The 18,336-nt window shown below is 62.9% G+C and overlaps 2 protein-coding genes across 5 annotated transcripts; one reads left to right on the top strand and one right to left on the bottom strand.

Annotated features, from left to right (window-relative positions):
• Nucleotides 1–2,488: 2,488 nt before the first annotated feature.
• IDUA (alpha-L-iduronidase) lies at nt 2,489–16,701 on the bottom strand. 4 transcript variants are annotated; one of them, XM_063108430.1, is made up of 14 exons: nt 16,386–16,701; nt 15,561–15,701; nt 5,908–5,993; nt 5,676–5,783; nt 5,317–5,412; nt 5,001–5,203; nt 4,747–4,926; nt 4,419–4,635; nt 3,981–4,193; nt 3,764–3,885; nt 3,561–3,686; nt 3,409–3,485; nt 2,928–3,028; nt 2,489–2,751 (listed from the first exon to the last, which is right to left on the bottom strand). In XM_063108430.1, the coding sequence occupies exons 1-14, from the start codon at nt 16,541–16,543 to the stop codon at nt 2,627–2,629; spliced, it is 1,953 nt and encodes a 650-aa protein (XP_062964500.1). In that variant the 5' UTR covers nt 16,544–16,701; the 3' UTR covers nt 2,489–2,626. The 4 variants fall into 4 exon arrangements, with proteins under 4 accessions (XP_062964500.1, XP_062964499.1, XP_062964502.1 ...); XM_063108429.1 differs by having other exon boundaries at nt 5,317–5,482; nt 5,725–5,783; XM_063108432.1 differs by lacking the exons at nt 15,561–15,701; nt 16,386–16,701 and adding an exon at nt 10,798–10,831 and having other exon boundaries at nt 5,317–5,482; nt 5,725–5,783.
• SLC26A1 (solute carrier family 26 member 1) lies at nt 12,112–15,000 on the top strand. The gene is made up of 2 exons (XM_063108529.1): nt 12,112–12,702; nt 13,141–15,000. Exons 1-2 carry the CDS (start codon nt 12,112–12,114, stop codon nt 14,668–14,670), a joined length of 2,121 nt encoding a protein of 706 aa, XP_062964599.1. The 3' UTR covers nt 14,671–15,000.
• Nucleotides 16,702–18,336: the final 1,635 nt, after the last annotated feature.

Genomic DNA, 18,336 nt, shown 5'->3' with positions numbered 1-18,336 from the left:
AGAAAGAGAATCACCACCAAGCCCAGACGCTGGCACCCGAGTGAAGGCCACTTCCTCCTGTCAAAACCAATTGTCCACCTGAACAGCAGCTCAGGGCAGCGGCCGAGCCCTGGGGAAGGCCTGGTGCCGTCCTCCAGCGGCAAGCGACTAGACTGCCCAGTGCAGACCGAGGGCACATTGCGTGCGTCAGGAAGCAAACCCGATGGATGGGAAGCTTGAGCCCCAGAGCTCCTTCTGAACTGCCTCCCTCTCTCTGCCACACCTGGGGCTTGGCCATGGGTTTCCTGTCAGTGCCGGAGAGGGACGGGGAAGGATGGGTGGCTTATGGACGTATATGTGCAGGGCACCACCTGGAGGGGGCCTCTTCCTGTTGGACAGGACCAAGTGGCACACCTAGTCCAGGCTTGGCTCTATACCTGGCAGCACCCAAAACATTGACCAGACTCAGAAAAAGACAGGAAGCTTGGGAACAAGATCTGGGGAGGAGGGCACTGTGTCCCACTGAAACACCCACGCTCACCCAGAGGGCATCTATCACACTGGAGACTCTCAGATGGGGGTGTCACACCCCAGAGACCACTCCACAGCCCAGGCACACAGCGGCCATGGCGGCAGGGACAGAGGCCTTGTGAACTGACTTCCCAGGCTCTTGGCACAGCTTGAAGGCCTGCCCACCTGCAGCAAAGGCCAAAGCTAATGGGCCAGCAGGCCAGGGGGTGGGGACGCGACAGCTCGCTGGCAATTCTGGAGCCACTGTTGTGGTGGAAGTGACGGGGCCCCATGGGGAGAGGCAGACACGGCACAGCACGGCTTTGCAGGTGCCAGTGCCACTGTCTGTGGACTCCCCACACTGACTGCCACATCACCCCCCAAGGAGGCCATCCCACCTCCAGGTGGCAGTGGGCTCGGGCCACAAATCCACAGCTGAAGGGAAACTTCCAGTGGGTGCAGCTGTTTTTGCCAAAAGTCAGAACACCCAGGTCCAGGAATGTGGGGAGGGTCCCTGTGGGGTCTGTCCCTCCCCCCCAACCCGGACTTGGAGGGTATGAAGATCCTCGTGTCCAAGGAAGGACGGTGTCCAATGGGAAACCCAGCCCCACTCCCATGAAGCCAGAAGCTGAGGTGGCCCCAGACCAATGCGGTCCTCAGGCCACTGAACCGGTGGTAGGTGAGAAGAGGTTATTTGCTCCGGGTGACAGATCCCGATCACTACAGAGAAACAGCCATTGCTTATTATGGGCTGAATTGTGTCCTCCCAACATTCATGTGCTAAAGTCCTAAACCCCAGTATTGCAGGATGCGTTCTTGTTTGGAGACAGGGTCTTTACAGAGACCAAGTTAAAACGTGGTCATGAGAGTGGACCCTGACGTGATCTGACTGGTGTCCTTATAAGAGCAGATCTGGACACAAACAGCCATCGAGGGATGACCGCGTGAGGATACAGCAAGAAGACAGCCCCCTCCACGCCAAGGAGAGAGGCCTTGGGAGGAACCAGCCCTGCCGACAACCACTCTCAGACCTCAGCCTCCAGAGCCATGAGAGGACAGATGCTGTGATATTTGTTACAGCAGCACAAGCCGACTGACATGTGGCTCCCAGAGGAGCAGGAGGCTGTGCCTGACTGACCCAGGGCTCCCAGCACACATGCCCAGGTGCCAACATGGGCAGAGTGGGTGGGAACAGGGGGTGGGAACGGGGGGTGGCATTGGGGTCCAGGTGGAAGAATGGTCACTTTGACATCTCTCTCCCTTGGTAAGGCAGCCACAGGACTTGGTGGCCCATGTGGGTAGGGGGCAGGCAGGGGACATAAGATTTGCACCTAAACAGAGGTGGGCAGGTATGAAGGAGCTGGATCAGCCCGGGTTTCCTCCCCCACTCTGAGGAAGCATGTTGGGCTCCCGTACCTCAGTCCTCTGCTGAGTGCCACGGACAGCCCTGGGAGGGCGCTCCGGAGAGGGGAGCAGACAGACGGGAGGCCCCTCCAGCTGGCCGTGTGCGTGAGCAGAGGTCCTGCTTGGGGCGAGGCAGCCTTTCTCCGTCTGGAGCAGTACTGCACCCCCGTGGCTTCCCTACCCGTCCCCAACCCCCCGCCCCAGCTACATCTCTGCGAACAGCCACTGAACTGTCCTCACCCAGATGCGGAGCCAGGAGGCCCATGGGAGTGGACGCTGCTGGCCTTTGCTGCTGCCGGCCAGTGTGTGCCAGGCAGGATGCCCCTCCTGTGTGGGGTGCAGGGGCCCCTCCCTCATGCAACCTCGGCTCCCCACTCTGCAGAACCCAGGGGTGATGCTAGAGACGCCTGGGCGGGCAAGGCAGAGCTGGGCTAGCTGGCTCCAAGCAGGAACCAAGCTGTGCTGAGTGGTGGCCCCGGCTCCCTCCGGCAGCTCCACAGGTGCCTGTCCAGGTTGGCGGGGCTCCCTCCGGCTGGGTCCTCACACCTCCACTTTACCCCTGCTACTGTTCTGCAGAAGCTGGCTGCACAACTGATGTGTGGAAAGACACTTTAACGGGTGCGTGGGGAGTGGGACAGGAACACATAGAGCCCACGGCCTGATCAGCCTGTGCAAGTCCAGCCCATCCTGGCTCCTGGCTGCTCAAGGGCATCAGTCAGCACAGGTTCAGGGGTCACTGGGTGCCGGTGGCCCTCGGGGTGGGCACCTCCTGGTATGGCGTGGGGTCTGAGAAGGGGCCTGGCCGGGCCCAGTAGTCCAGCGCTCGAACCCGGTAGGAGCCAGAGACAACAGCTGTTTCTGGGGACACAAAGACACAAGTGTGCTCTTGAGCATGTGCCCACCTGAACCCACCGTCAAGTCCCTGAAGCCCCTCATTCCAGGCTTTGCAAGGCCCTGGACCCCACACCATCCAATACCCTGCTGCAGCCCAGGAATGGGGTGGCCAAGGCCAGGGCAGTGGGCGGTGAGCACACCTGGGCTGAACACAAAGAGGTTGAAGGTCGATGGCCTCCTGCTGACTGGGGCGTACACCTTACCATCCTGGGAGAACTGGATCTCATATGTCCACAGGCACCTGGGGAGGTCAGAGGCAGGGCCAAGACTGGGGTCAAGGGTGGGGTCAGGGTGGCCCTTGAAGGTCTGCGGTGGGCAGGGCAGGACCCACTGCCCTGTCTCCTCCAGCACCCCTCTGTGTCCCTGGGCAGCATGGCAGGCCACACTGATGGAGGAGAGAGAGCTGGAGCCCAGCAGTCATCTTCAAATGTCTCCTGTAAGTGCCCCCACGCCCCACCAGATGGCGAGTGATCATGGGCCATAGTGCGTGCAGAGTGTGTGGAGAGGAGAAGTCAGACGGCCACAGTGGAGTGACCAGAGAGCATTGCAGCTGGAAAGAGGTGGTGGCCACGGGCACGTGCAGGATGGGCACAGGGGTGGGGCAGTGGCCCACTCACGCACTTGGAGCCCACGCGCTCATCAGACCAGACCAGGACCAGCTGCCCTCGGGTCAGGGGCAGAGTACGGAGCCGGGTGACCTGGGGGAGGAAGGAGCGTGACAGGTCGAGAGGAGCAAGTCCAGGCAGCTGAGGGGGTCGAGGGCTGCCACTTGCCTGGCCGGGTGGCTTCTCGGGTCGTGCGCACACGTGCACCAGCAGAAGCGAGGGCAACGCGAGCTCCGGGTTCAGCGTCAGGCGGCCACCGGCAGGGAAGGGGCATGGCGCCGTGGCCACCGGGTCCTGGCGACAATGTCAGGTCCTCAGGGCCCTGGTGGCCGGGCTGGTGACCCTCCCCCGCACCCCAGGGGCCCACGAACCTCTGCCGCGCGCATGCGCCGGAACTGCTCGGCCGAGGGGAAGACAGGCCGGCCCAAGCGCTGCCACTCGCTGTGTGGGCTGCAGAGCCGGTTGTCCAGGTAGCGCGTGACATAGATGAGCCCTGCGGAGCCAGACGCTGGGGCCTCTCATCGCCAGGCCCGCCCCTTCAGAGCCCCCGCAGGGCCGGAGACCTTCTTGGGACCCCCTCTCTGCTACCTGGGCCGGGGGGCACCCTGTGCAGTTGCAGTGTCACGGCGAGGCTGCGGTTGGCATGCGCGCGGGTGTCGTCGCTTGCGTAGAGCAGCACCGTGGCGCGCCAGGCATCAGCGGGGCCCTCGGGGTGGTGGGCGCTGGCCAGGACGCCCACCGTGTGGTTGCTGTCCAGCACCGTCCCGGCCCGCGACACCTCGGCCCAAAGTTGTTCCTCATCTACAGGGGGGTGGGTGGTGACTGTCACCATGTGGGGGTGGGGAGGGTAAACGCCAAGCAGGGCACGGCTGGAGGTGCTCTCCTCCCACCCCCGGCAGGCCCCTGCTCCCGCTGCCCAGCCCTCCGCACAAGCTACTCCTGGACCCGGGAGACCACCCTGCCCGACTGAGGCCCTCACCCGGCCCGGCACAGCCTCCGCCCGCAGCCCGACCCGCCGGCGCTCACCGAGCAGGGCCAGCAGCCCCATGGCCGTGAGCACCGGCTTGCGCAGCAGCTGCACGTGGCGCGGGCGGGTGTTGTTGACCTGGAAGCGCGCGGTGAGCGTGCGCTGCGAGAACGGGTGTGGGTGGTAGCTCAGGAAGGCGTTGTCGTTGCTCAGGAGCGCGAAGCGGACGTGGGGGCCGCTGCCGGCGACCAGCAGGTTCTGGTGCTGCGCGATGACCTGCGGGCGCGCGGGGAGGCTGGGACCACAGCCGCCGCCCCCACCGCTCCCGCCCGGCCAGGCCGGAGGGAAGTCCCGCGGGGAGGATGCGCGGGGGCGCAGCGTGCCCACCTTCACGACCATGGCCGCGTAGGTCACGTCGGCCCTCCACCGCCGCGGCAGGGACCAGCCCACCAGCGGGTCTGCCTCGTCGTTGTAAACGGGGCTGTCCGCGAACGTGGGGAAGAGCTGCTGTATCTGCGCCACGGCCACCTTCTCCTGCTCCAGGATGGAGATGGAGCTGCCCGCACCCTGCGGGCGCCGCGTGCTCAGCACCCAGGGTGGCTCCCGAGCCCACTGCCCGGGGGCGGGCGCAGGGGCCGCACCTTCTTGTGCAGGGAGATGTAGTCCAGCCGCACGCCCACCTCCCCCGTGAAGAAGTTGGTGCCGTTGTGACAGTGGCTCAGGAGGCTCCAACACAGCGGAGATCGCGGAGGGGCGTGGAAGGAGTCCCCAGGGCCTCCCAGCCGCAGGCGGGGGCTGGCAGCGCGCAGACCCTCGGAGCACGCGTCGTAGTAGTTGAGGAAACCTGGGCCGGGGGGACCGCATCCAGCCCGGCGCAGCGATGGACGCCGGGCTCCGTGCTCCCCTCCCGCCCTCCCCCCACGTCAGTTTGGCAGGACCCCAGGAAGCACTGCCCACCTTGTGTGGTCATGGAGACGTTGTCAAAGTCGTGGTGGTCCGGCTCGTTCCACGTCTCGAAGTTCCACTTGGAAACGTGCGCGAGTCCGTACCTACCTGCGGAGCGTCTCCGCGGTTGCTGGTGGGCTCCACCCCTTAGAGCGGGCCGGGTGCCCACGGCTGGGGGCTTGGACACCATGGGGACTGTCTGATTCCACGTGAGCCCTCTCCCACGCTGGCTGGCCTCCCCCTCCCATCGGGAAGCCCGGGCCGGGGGCGTCCATGACAGAGAGGACCCACCAGGTGGCCTGGGGGGTGGGGGAGAGGACAGTCTGCCCAGGAGTACCCACCCTAGTCCCCAGGGCCTGCGCCCTGCCCACCAATGTATCTCCTGGCCAGGAGAGAGACCAGGTCTTTCCACTCAAACACCTGCTGCTTGTCCTCAAAGTCCGTGAAGTGTCCTGAGGGGCTGCCCATCAGCTCAAATCCTGCAACACATGGGAGTGGCTGCCTGGCTGCCCACCTGCCACACCACACCCATACCCTGCCCTGCCCGGGCTCCCCCATGCCAGCACCAAGGCCAGTCCGGAAAGGGCAGAGCTGGCTGCTCACCCGGAAGGAGCTGGTTCTCCCCGAGAAGGTCCAGGTACCCGTCCAGGTGGGTGAAGTTGTAGGTCAGACCCTGCCCAGCCGACTTCCTGTGGAAGGACAGTCAGTGTTGGGAGGAAACGGATGTTGTGTCTCAGCACCCAGGCTGGAACTGTGGCCACATTCAAGCAGGTAGGAAGCCCAAAAGGTGCCACACAGGACACGGATCCAGGCTTCCCAATGGGCCCTTCCCCTTGGAGAACACCAACACTGAGAGCTTATCAGCCACTCACATCCTAGCCCCAGCTGGTGTCTGTACTGGGAATCCCCACCCATAAGCCCTCGGGAGACGGAAGACTTGGGGTGGGAGCTGAGAACAGCCATGAGGCTCAAGGGTGGCAGGGGATAGGCAGGTCCTTTGGGAAAGGCACACCAGGACAGTGTAGGGGAGGACAGGGTATCTTGAAGACAGCTGACTGGGGAGTGGCAGCTGAAGGGCAGCAGCCAGGCAGAACCTAGTGTGTGCTCTACCCTGGCTCTCTGCACCTCCTGAAGGCCAGGGCCCCTAATTTGGCCCAACAGTACCCCCTGTACCCGCTTCCACACTCCCAGATGCAACAGGGATGGGCAGGAAAGGGAGAAGGGAGCCTCCCCCACCCTGCACTCATCCCAAGCTGTGTCCAATTCCCACAAGGCTCATGCTCCAATGTGGAGGATGCTAACATTACCAAAGCATGATAAAGTACACGAACTAGCCAGGGCCTAACATAGAAAGGTTACGCCTGTGGAAACCTTTCCCAGGCTAAAGTCTCTGCTGTAGATGAAGAATTGTAACACAGCAAAAACGCTGGCACTGGGGGCGGATGTCCTTGCTGCAGCTAAACCTAGCGAGGGAAAGTCTTCAGTTTCTTTAAGTCTCTTGGGGGACCAAGTGTTGCCATGACAAATATTTACTGTTCCTTTTGTAACCATCTATGTTCAATTTCTGTAACCTTCCTACCTGGACAATAAACACTGAGAGAAGACCCCAACTCGGGGTTAGTTTCCAAAAATCCTTTTCCCTTGAAGGATCTGTCTGGACTTAACACTATTCGGGCCTCTCACTGCTCAGAAGAAATGAGTTTTGAGTAATCCTTTGCGTCTCCGTCACCCTGGGGGAGAGGTGACATTCCAAGAGAGGACAGGTGTCATCAGGCAGCTGCCTGGATCTTTAAGAGCACATCAGATGTTCGGGGAAGGGGATGTGATGGAGTGAAGGGGGCAGAGGGTCAGGGAGGGAGGACCTCCCTGAGGAGATGACATCTAAGACCTGCCAAGTGACAGGACAAATGTGACGGGGAACAGAAGAGAGGTACTGAGTTCTCCAGACCTGCGCTGCCTCGAGGTGGGGATGGGCTCATGGGAATCAAGCTGCAGCCTGGGACTGAATACAGGCACGTCCTGGGAGACGAGGTTATGTGGGGTGGGGATGAAACCTCGGGGCCATGTCAGGGCGAGATGGGGGGCCCGTCAGGGTTCTGAGCATAGAAGAGAGTGGCTAACTGGATCCAGAGTGGGAGCTGGATGCCTGACCAGGGCAGCAGTGGTCACCCAGGGAGATGCACCCAGACTGGGCAAATGCAGCTGCCAGGTGGTGGGGGCTCGGGGGGGACAGTGCTTAGTGAGGGGCAGAGGTGGGTCACCCAGATGCCTGCGAGCCAGCCTGTGGGTGTGACGTGCCCCCTTGTGGCAGCTGGGCTTGTCCGTGTGGGAGAGGGAGCCTGGGCGGTCACCACCACAGATGTGGACTCAGGCCTGACACAGCTCTCCATAGGAGTGTCTCCTCCAACCCAGTCACAGCCTGGCCAGCCCAGCGTCGTCCCCCTAAATACAGCACAGCTGTGAACAACTCAACACCTCTTTTTTGGTTCTCATTTCCCCAACTCTTGGCTTGCACGAGGTCAAGGCAGAGCCTAGGCCTGAGACCACCGCCCACAGGTGCCAGCTCCTGCTGTGCTGGGCCATCCCCTCTGCTAGTCCTGCTGGCCCCTCTGCCCAGGGACTGCGCAGCCAGCATGGGCACAGTGGGGGTCCACCCCACACCCTCCCATCCAAAGGTCACGCCCGTAGCAGCGAAATAAAACTTAAGCACTTAGGTAAAAATTAAATACCCAGGAGACAGGTTCCAAAGTCCCGCAGGTGGGGGGAGGGGTGCGGGAACAGATGGGGGCGGTGGGGACCAGGTGGAAAGTGAAGGCAGGGCCGCGGGCTCGGGCTTTTTCCGCAGATTTCCGAGGCCATAACCTGGGGCCGCGCCGGACACCGGGCCACGCGCCAGCCTGTCATCCTGGGTGGACATGAGCGCAGCTGGCCCAGCCAGCCTCGCAGCTAAGGATGCCTGGGGGCCGGCATACCCGCCCCAGGAACCACCCCGGGCGAGGACCCCCGGGGAGCAATCCTTCACCCCACGTCTGTGCCTCAGTCTCCCTCCCCTCGGCCCGAGCTGGGAGAGGGGTTTGAACGCCCTAAACCGGGGCGGGGCTGGGCTGGTGCGGTGCAGAGCGCAGCTCACCCCACGCTCGCCGTGCGCGGTGGCCGGGTCGGACACGAGGACAGGCCCGTCCCCCAACCCGGGCCAGGAAGCCGCGAAGGCGCCTCCCTCCCGCTAGACCCGCGCAGAGCCCCGGCAGGGCGGCGGCGACAGCAGCCTCGTTCGGCGAGGACCGAGCCGGGCCGGGCCGGTGAGTGCGGGGGGCGGGCGCGCGTGCACGCGGGGCCAGGGCGGGGGGAACGCGCACGGGGTCTCGGGGCGGGGCCGCGCGTGCCCGGAGGGGGGCGCGGGGCGGTGGAACGCGGGCAGCGGCGGACACGGGCCCGCCTCCGGGAGAAGGTGCTCCGCCGCCCGGGCTGGGGTGGGGGTCCCCGGGAGCACCCCGCCCACGGGCGGCTCATCGGGAAGCAAGCCCGGCCTGGTCCCCAGGACTCTGCCGCCGGCCTCTTCCCCGGAGGTAGCGGTACAGCGTTTGTTTTCCAAACAAATGCACTCAAATTTAAAGCGGTTGACTTAAAGACAAAATTAAGGAAATAACGCGACGCCCAGGACTGGGGTCCCGGCAGGCAGGCGCAGGCGCTGGGGACCCCTGCTCCCCGCCGCGTGCGGGCCAGGGCAGGGCGGGCCTGCACACCCTCTCCGGCCGGGACGTCCCAGATCCACATCGCAGCACCAGCTGCGGCCTCAATGCACAGGTAGACAAATGGGAGCAGAGAGATGGGGCAGAGGGGGGATCAGACCCCAGGGGTCCTGCGGTTTTCTCAGCAGCAGGTGTGACCTCACTTGTATTTCCTAACCTCTTAAACACCCAGCCTGGTGGGGGCTGAGCGGGGTGCAGGGCCCAATCCCTGCCACCCAGCACAGCCAAGGCCAGTGCGCCTGAGAGGCTTGGGAAGCCGGGTGCCGGGCGCAGAGAACCACCCCTCCATGAACTACCTCTAGGTGCCTAAAATACCACCACGGGTGCACCCTGAGAGCTTCCAGAAATCCCCATCCCGCCTTCCTGATGGGGGCAGAGCTGCCTCCTACACTAGGTTTTTCCATCCCTCCAGGCAACCCCCTACCCTGTCCTGCACTGGCACCTCGACCCCAGCATGCACGCACACGTGTGTGCCCTGGGCACTCCTGCTGGGTGAACCCAGGACCCCCGCCCTGTGGCACAGCCCAGCCCCTGCCCTCCTTTGAGGGAGACCCCTAGGGAGCAGGCCTCCCAGGGTAATGGGGGCCAGGTTAGCATTTTATGACCCCCTGGGTAGCTGCTCTCTCCTCCAACTTTATCTGCTCAGAGGTCTGAGTCTCTGAAAATCTATGACTCACCCCACCCCACCCTCTGGCCAACAGCTTCAGTACACCGCAGCTCCCAGCCGCCAGGCAAACAGCTGCCCCCCACGGACCAGTGGGTCTTGGCTACACTGGGGTGGGAGAGGAGGAGGCCCAAGCCCTGCCCTAGCTGGGAGGGGCAGGTCTTTGAGGGGAAGGAACTAGATGTGGACATCCCAAGTGGGGGGCTGAGAACAAAGGTGTGGGGGTCCAGAACCCCTGGAATATTGGGCCCTGCTCCCCCAGCTTCCCACCCTCTGGACCCCCCATTCCCTCTCTCCAACCACTTTCCACTCCCATTCCAGCTTGGACCTGACCTGGCTCCTCGCTGGATGGGGAGAATATCCAGGGATTGGACAAGGAGACTGGCCCCTCCTTCACACCCTCTCCTGGGTTGGGGGGTACTGAACTTGACCCCAGGCCCCAGAGCTTAAGGGTTGCTGGGTGTCTGTGCTCAGCTCTCGAGCCTCTGCCTCCCATCGAGGAACCCCAGACACACAAACATCCTGCTCCAGCCACTCACTGCAGCCCCTCCCCACCCCACCTGGCAGGGCCTCAGGCTGCACCTACAGCCCCACTCCTGGGAGGCTGGGAGCTTACCAGAGGCCCAGACAATTGTAATTATTTGTGAGCCTCTGATTACAGTACAACTCCCCAGATTAGCCACTCAGGTAACTTGTCTGGGGGGACCCATGACTCAGCAGTCTTCGGTGTAAATAATTTAACAGCAAGCCCAGCACACAAAGCACTGCCCACAGGTCAGACCGGCCACTGCCCCTGCTGCCCCACCCGCCGGCAGAGGCCACAGGGTTCCAGCCTTGGTGGACGGCCAGCCCGTGCTATCCTGCACCTGCCGCACCAGTGAGGGCCCCCTCAGGTAAGAATCATCCCTGAGCCCCAGTCTCAGGACAGTTAAGGGCCCAGACAACTGGGCCGCAGCAGAAGTGCCCACTGCAGAGGCAGGAGTCAACACTGAACCATTGGCCAGGGATGCCCCAGATTCCGCAATGTCTTTTGGGGGCTCTCAGGACAGGTGGCATTTACACAGTCCTGGCACTACACACCTGGGTCCTCAGGGACTCGGGGTGAGCTTCCAGGTGTCCGGGGACTCCTGTGTGGCAGGGGTTTTGTTAGAAGGCAACATCATCTCCTAACATCTTCTGAAGGGACAGAGCTGCTACTCTGGACTCCACGGGGTTTGTACCTGGACGGCCCAAGCTGAGCTGCCAGGATAAGACCACTGCTGTCCCCTACTCTCCAGGGAGACGCCAGGCCCCTTGTCCTGGGCCAGCCCATATATGGTGGACTCAATACCACCACGGGGTGTCCTGGGTGTTTGCTTAATGTCACTATGTAGGGGATTTAAAACATCAAAGTACTTTGGAGCCTGTAAACAGGACAGATCCAAGGCTGCTGTGTGATCAGTTTGGTCTCTAAGCGCCACCTTCCTGATGCCCATGGTGCTCTCCAAGGCTGAAAGCAAGGTGAGGAAGTGCTCTTAGAGCTTGAAAGGCCAGGCTGCTGTTTTCAGGGGGCTGGAGTGCCCCCGGGCGCTGTCCTAGGCATGGCGTACCCTGTCTGTGCACGTGCAGCCTGGGAAGGGGCTTTGGCACCCCATGTCCCAGAACACCCTGGGAAGGAGAGACGGGTGCCAATCACCCCCCAGGCTGGCCCCACCAGGCTACTGTCAAGATATATTGTCAGAATTCTGCTACAAGGATGGCTGGATGAGACTGGCTGGTGTCCAAGTGCCGCTCCCCAAACATGGCTTTGGGGTCCCAGCATCCACAGGCATGAAAGGACCCGCAGAACAGAGATGGTGGAGGGACAGGCCGAAGGTGTCCACAGAGGGAGAGTGGGCGACGATGGATGTGGGAAGGGCAGGGGCTCTGGTGTGAGCATGGGGTGGACGTGGGAGGTGGACGGCAGCCCAGGTCCGGTGGAACGTGTGCCTGGGTCTCTGCAACCCTCTGACCTGTGGCACGTGTGTGGCAGCCACCTGGCCAGCTCCTCTCCCTGGGGAGGTTTGCTCAAGGAGCTGCAGGCGGTTTTCAGGCAGGAGCTGCTGGGTAATGGCCAGACTGCCTGGAGCACACTGAGGCATGTGGCCGTTGCTCAAGAGGGGATTCTGGAGCACAGCCTGACGTGCCCGTCCACACAGGGCAGTGGGTATGGGGCCCGTGCTGTTGGGAGGGAGCTCAGCATTCAGTCCCCAGCCTGGTCCTCCCAGCACCTGGGAGCAGGGCGGCTTCCAACCTCCAACCTCGGTGCCTGGGCCTTTCTTGTTTGAACCTGGATCCTGGGTTCCTGGGCTCTGGGTCCCCACGAGCGTGCCCACTCCTTCCTTGCAGGTTGGCCTGAGGGCCAGGCACTGCGGAATGGAAGTGTTCCCTGAGCCCCTGCGGCAGGGCAGGGGGCTGGTGCTGGTCCGACGGCAGCCCCCGGCGCCCCTGACCCTGCACGAGAGGCTGAAGGCTCGGCTGCAGCGGGGCTGCGCATGCAGCGTGCCACGAGCCCAGGCGCTGCTGCAGGACCTGGTCCCCGCCACACGCTGGCTGCGCCAGTACCGCCTGCGGGAATACCTGGCAGGTGACGTGCTGTCCGGGCTGGTCATCGGCATCATCCTGGTGCCACAGGCCATTGCGTACTCGATGCTGGCCGGGCTGCAGCCCATCTACAGTCTCTACACCTCCTTCTTTGCCAACCTCATCTACTTCCTCATGGGCACCTCACGCCACGTCTCCGTGGGCATCTTCAGCCTGCTCTGCCTCATGGTGGGGCAGGTGGTGGACCGTGAGCTCCAGCTGGCTGGCTTCGACCCCTCCCAGGACGGCCCGGGGCCCGGGGCCAATAGCAGTGCCCTCAACAGCTCGGCTATGACGCTGGCACTCGGGCTGCAGGACTGCGGGCGGGACTGCCACGCCATCCGCATCGCCACCGCCCTCACACTGGTGACTGGGGTTTACCAGGTGAGCAGCTGTCACCTGGGGGCAGGGACAGGCTGGCTTGGCTGCTCAGGGTGCTCACCGCCAGGGCAGGCCTGGGAGGAAGTACAGAGCCAGGGCCCCGGAGAGAGGGTGGGGGTGGGCAGACAAGCAGGTCCTAGGGCCAGGCACTGACACACGGGGGCTGAAGATACAGGAGGGGCACGGGCGCTGGCCTGGCTAGTCGTGGCATGGGTGAGGTTTGTGGGCCAAGCATGGCGGTGGCTCAGACGAGCTGAACCACAGCCCACATGGCCTCCTGGGCTTCCTGCCAGGTGGGATTTAGGCCATGACCTCCCCACACCTGGCTCTCTGCAGTCAGTCTCTGTGCTGCGACCACCCTTGGGCCCCTGCCAGGTGCTGGTGACACAGGGTGCCTGACTCCCATCAGGTGGCCTGGGCCTGACTGCACTCTGCCCACAGGTCCTCATGGGCGTCCTCCGGCTGGGCTTTGTGTCTGCCTACCTCTCACAGCCGCTGCTCGACGGCTTTGCCATGGGGGCATCTGTGACCATCCTGACCTCGCAGCTCAGGCACCTGCTGGGTGTGCGGGTCCCTCGGCACCAGGGGCCCGGCCTGGTGGTCAGCACATGGCTGAGCCTGCTGCGCAGCGCAGGGCAGGCCAACGTTTGCGACGTGGTTACCAGCACCGTGTGCCTGGCTGTGCTGTTGGCCGCCAAGGAGCTCTCGGACCGCTGCCGGGGCCGCCTGAGGGTGCCGCTGCCCACGGAGCTGCTGGTCATCGTGGTGGCCACCCTCGTGTCCCACTTTGGGCAGCTCCACAAGCGCTTCGGCTCGAGTGTGGCCGGCAACATCCCCACTGGCTTTGTGGCTCCACAGGTGCCTGATGCCAGGCTGATGCGGCATGTGGCACTGGATGCCGTGCCCCTGGCCCTGGTGGGCTCAGCCTTCTCCATCTCACTGGCGGAGATGTTTGCCCGCAGCCACGGCTACTCTGTCTGCGCCAACCAGGAGCTGCTGGCTGTGGGCTGCTGCAACATGCTGCCTGCCTTCTTCCACTGCTTTGCCACCAGTGCCGCCCTGGCCAAGAGCCTGGTGAAGACGGCCACCGGCTGCCAGACACAGTTGTCCAGTGTGGTCAGCGCGGCTGTGGTGCTGCTGGTGCTGCTGGCGCTGGCGCCACTGTTCCAAGACCTGCAACGGAGCGTGCTGGCCTGCATCATTGTCGTCAGCCTGCGGGGGGCCCTGCGCAAGGTGAGGGACCTCCCACAGCTGTGGCGGCTGAGCCCAGTGGACGCGCTGGTCTGGGTGGCCACCGCAGCCACCTGCGTGCTGGTCAGCACGGAGGCAGGGCTGCTGGCCGGCGTGCTCCTCTCGCTGCTCAGCCTGGCGGGCCGCACACAGCGCCCACGTGCTGCCCTGCTTGGCCGCATTGGGGACTCAGCCTTCTACGAGGACGCTGCAGAGTTCGAGGGCCTGGTCTCTGAGCCCGGGGTGCGGGTGTTCCGCTTCGCGGGGCCACTTTACTACGCCAACAAGGACTTCTTCCTGCGGTCACTCTACAGCCTCACGGGGCTAGACGCTGGGCACCTGGCTGCCCAGAGGAAGGAGCAGGGCTCAGAGGTGGGGGTCAGCGAAGGAGACTCCGTCAGTGGCCAGGACCTGGGCCCTGCGAGCAGCAGGGCCGCGCTGGTACCCGTGGCAGCCGGCTTCCACACGGTGGTCATTGACTGCGCCCCACTGCTGTTCCTGGATGCAGCCGGCATGGCCACGCTGCAGGACCTGCGCCGAGACTACAGGGCCCTGGGCATCACCCTGCTCCTGGCCTGCTGCAGCCCCTCAATAAGGGACGCTCTGAGGAGAGGTGGCTTCCTGGGGGAGGACCAGGGGGCTGCAGCCGAGGAGGAGCAGCTGTTCCATAGCGTGCACGGGGCTGTGCAGGCCGCGCAAGCCTGCCACAGGGAGCTGGCCGCTGCAAACTCCACCCTGTAGCAAGCAGGGCCACGGCCTGCCCCCAGCCTCTTCCCCTCCCAGGAGCCCTCAGCAGACATCGCAAGCCACCACCGACATCCTCCCCAGGGAGCAACGCCAAGACGCACCCTCGCACCAGCTCTGCCCCAGGAAAACCAGGGAACCCCAATGGGGAAAGGGGAGGGAAGCAATCCGAACACACACAGGACCCCAAATGCTCGGTGATGAAGAACCTCGCCTTTGAGACAGGCGCTGCCTGGCAGTGCTGCTGACCCTGACACCAGTACACGGAGCCACTCGGCCCGAGGTCAGGAGGGCCAAGCCCCACCTGACACTGTGCTGCCATCTTATTCGAACAAGGGGCCCTGCAAATTACACAATCTCCAAGGTGCTGCAAGGACTCCGTGTCCCCAGGCCTGCCCAGCCCCTGCCCGGCTCGGTAGGAGCTGGTAGTACTGGCCCAGGGTGTGAGGGTCTCTGTGTTTCTAGAAGACCCCCACACGTCCAAGTGCCCTTCATAGCTCGTGCCTCAGCCCCTCTGGGCCTTACAGGAAAAACGTGGCATGACCCACACGATGTCAGCCTGGCCCTCAGGAATGGTGACCCTGCATAGCCCGACCAAGTAACACACTGCATGGGCACAAGGGCCAGTTGTAGCCCAAGGCCTTGACCCAGGCCTGACCCCAGACCTCCAAAGTGACCTTCAGAGAAGTCAGCAGTGCCCCATCCAGGGGCTGCCCCCAGCACACAGGGTCCCCTCCCCTCCCCACAGGATGCTCCGCCAGGAGGTGCAAGGGCAGCTAGTCCTCAGTGCAGCCCCCCAGCCCTGTGTTCCACTGCAGTACCCCCCCAATTGTCTCTGTAAGGCAGGCTCTGGCCAGCGGCCCCCAGGATCCCCCTGCATCACCCACCTGGCTGTGACGAGGTCCAGCAGCCAGTGGGTCCGGACCTGTTCAATCCCACCGTGAGGCACGGCGCCCACATAGGCGAGGTTGAGCTGCTGGTCCCAGCTGAGGTCGTACTGGTCAGCCTGGCTGTGCGGCAGTGGGGGGCTGGGACAGAACAAGGGAGTGGCTGCATTAGTCCTGAGCTTTGGGGCCTGGCTCCTGTAAGTCCAGGGCCCACAACTGCTGGGCTGCAGGGTCCAGCATACAAGCCATTGCATGTCTACTCAACGAATAATAAAGTGACCCTAAAGCCAGGAATGTTGTGAAGTCTTCTTAAGGGGGATGGGAGCTCCCCAGGACAGAAAACATAGTCCAACCCTCCCCTTGCCCTGACAGCCAGGGGAGGATCTCAACTCTCCACAGCGGGGATCAGGTCCCACTGCAGGGACATGTGACACCCCTGGGGCTGCCCCACTTGGCCTGTGGGTGACCAGGGGCAGCCACAAGCCTCTTCACGCTCCTGGGGGCTGCCAGGCAAGCTCAGGGCCTAGTTCCAGGCCTCCACCACGCCCGGCACCCCTTCAGGTAGAAACCCCCCACCGGACTCCAAATACGTTATAGATCCGGGGTACAAGAAAGAAGACGCCCACCCTGACAGACGGTCGACCCCAGAGTTAGGAGCTTGGGGCCGCCGTCCTCACTGTAGAGCTGGAGAGCACGGGCAGGGTCTCCCTAGACGCGACAATGGGCCCGAAAGGCCAGGGTGGATGGCCTGGGCTGGGAAGAGCGCACGTGGAGACGGAGACGGTGGGCCGCTCGGCCCTCAGTTTCCCCGCGCGGGGCGCTCACCAGAAGCCCGTGCTCCTCCAGAAGGCCCGCAGGGGCCGCAGCGCGCGGGCCGCGTCCACGCGCACCAGGTAAGGGGCCTCGGCCAGGGCCACCGGGGGCGCGGCCAGGAGCGCGGCCAGGAGCGGGAGCAGCGCGGCGTAGGGCCGCGGGGGGCGCATGGCGCGGGGCGCGGAGGGTGTCTGGGGTCGCGGGGCGCGCGGGGTCACGGAGGGTGTTTGGGGGCTCGCGGGGTCACGGAGGGTGTTTGGGGGCGCGCGGGGCGTTCGGGGCCTGCAGAGCCCGCGGGTCGGCCGGGCGGTTCCGCCTCCGGGTCGCGCCCCCACGTGACGGGCGCCGCGGGCGGGGCGGGGCGGGGCTGGGGGCACGTGGGCGGGCGGAGCCGCTTCCGGGCAGGTCCCGCCCCGCCTTGACGTCGCCGCCGAGCGTGGCCTCCTGCGTGCAGCGAGGGCGGGTCACTGAGCACAGCGGAGCGCTCAGGAGAAGACCTGGCGCTTCGGGGCTCTGGCGTGAGCCATGGCCGTCTTGTCCGTGCTGCGGGCTGGTCGCTCTGGGGGCCCCGGAGTGGCCTTAAGGGACCGGCCTGACGCCGAGGCAGGGCAGGTGGCTGCTTGGTGGCTCTGTCCCGCGATAGCTGGAAGGTGGGCAGATGTGAGGGACCTTGGAAGGTGGAGCGCTGGGACTGGCTGGTGGATTGGAGGGGGCGAGAGAAAGCAGTCGAAGGTGACCCCGAGGGTTTTGGCCAGAGCAGCTGGGGGAATGTGCCTTTTCTGAGATTGGGATGGTTGTTAAAGGTACAGGTGTGGCCAGGGGACACGCTGCCTTTGAAAAGCCAACTGGATGGCCTGGCCTGATGTCCGGGAGTGGTGGGGTCAGAGTGCAAATGTTTAAATTTTGAATTGTGTACATACACGCTGTAGGTTATGGCATCACGGACTTCAGCAATCAAAAGTTTCACAACAGGGTGAAAAGCCCCTGTCCCGGCACCATCTAACCCCAAACAGCAGCAGCCCTTCCCTGGAGTCAACCGATGTTACCAGCTCCTTAGGTCGCCGATCTTAAACTGCAGATCATGAGTACACAGCCAGTAAAAGGAAAATGTTATAAATGGAGAAAAGAAGGGGACCCACAACAAAGCCTCACACAAGTGTCAGCTAAAGGAGGAGCCTCCACCCTCTCCCCACCACGTGGCATTTCTGAAATGAAATGCATTTATTGAAACAAAAAGCTCAGTGGGTGGTTAGACAGCCTACTGCACACAGCTGGAGACAGACCTAGTGAAGAAGACATGTCTGAAGAAATCACCCAGAAGATAGCAAAGAGCCAAGAAAATAATAAGTGTTAAGTGTTCAGGAGAAGTGTCTAAGGAGAGTCCCAGGAGAGAATCCAGATCGTGCAGTAGAGACAAAATGTGAAGAAATTACTTAATGGGAAACCCAAGTCCATAGAAGCAGAAAGGACAGTGTGTGCCCAGGAGGATAAATAAGAAGTGATTCTCATCTGGACATCTTGTAGCAAAACTGCCTGCCACAAAGACTGCAACAAGATTTGAAAAGCAACCAGAGAAAAAGGTCGGATCACCTGGGAGGGAAGGACAGTCAGACTGACAGCAGAGTTGTCAGCGATGACACTGAAGCCAGAGGACAGTGGAAGGTCTGTAACAGCTTGAGGGAAAGAATCCTGCACCTGGCAAAACTAGTTTGCAAGTAGGAGGGTTAGATAAATACACTTGCAGGTCAAAGAAAACCGATAGTCTCCCCAAGATAACCATACCAAAGGGGTTCTAAGTGCGTTCTTTAGCAGGAAGGAAAGTCATCCTGCAAGAGTAGTTCAGTGTACATATGTGACTCCAACGAAACGTTGTATGTAATAATCATGAAAAGAACAGCCTAATAAGAAGAGAACTAAAATACCGGACAGTAGTGGCCTGTGAATTTGGAAGAGCATTATTAGA

The sequence above is a fragment of the Cynocephalus volans genome, chromosome 9 (assembly GCF_027409185.1).
Source record: "Cynocephalus volans isolate mCynVol1 chromosome 9, mCynVol1.pri, whole genome shotgun sequence".
In the NCBI taxonomy this organism is placed as follows: domain Eukaryota; kingdom Metazoa; phylum Chordata; class Mammalia; order Dermoptera; family Cynocephalidae; genus Cynocephalus; species Cynocephalus volans.
This window is presented reverse-complemented; position numbering and strand designations above follow the sequence as displayed.

Excerpts from the sequence above, each read along its gene's own strand:
- IDUA (XM_063108429.1), bottom strand. The coding sequence starts at position 16,543 with ATGCGCCCCCCGCGGCCCTACGCCGCGCTGCTCCCGCTCCTGGCCGCG. Across the intron at positions 5,204-5,316 it reads CGTCTCCATGACCACACAAG|GTTTCCTCAACTACTACGAC; the intron begins GTGGGCAGTGCT and ends CCCCCGGCCCAG. Across the intron at positions 3,687-3,763 it reads GGCGCATGCGCGCGGCAGAG|GACCCGGTGGCCACGGCGCC; the intron begins GTTCGTGGGCCC and ends CATTGTCGCCAG.
- SLC26A1 (XM_063108529.1), top strand. The coding sequence starts at position 12,112 with ATGGAAGTGTTCCCTGAGCCCCTGCGGCAGGGCAGGGGGCTGGTGCTG. Across the intron at positions 12,703-13,140 it reads TGGTGACTGGGGTTTACCAG|GTCCTCATGGGCGTCCTCCG; the intron begins GTGAGCAGCTGT and ends CTCTGCCCACAG.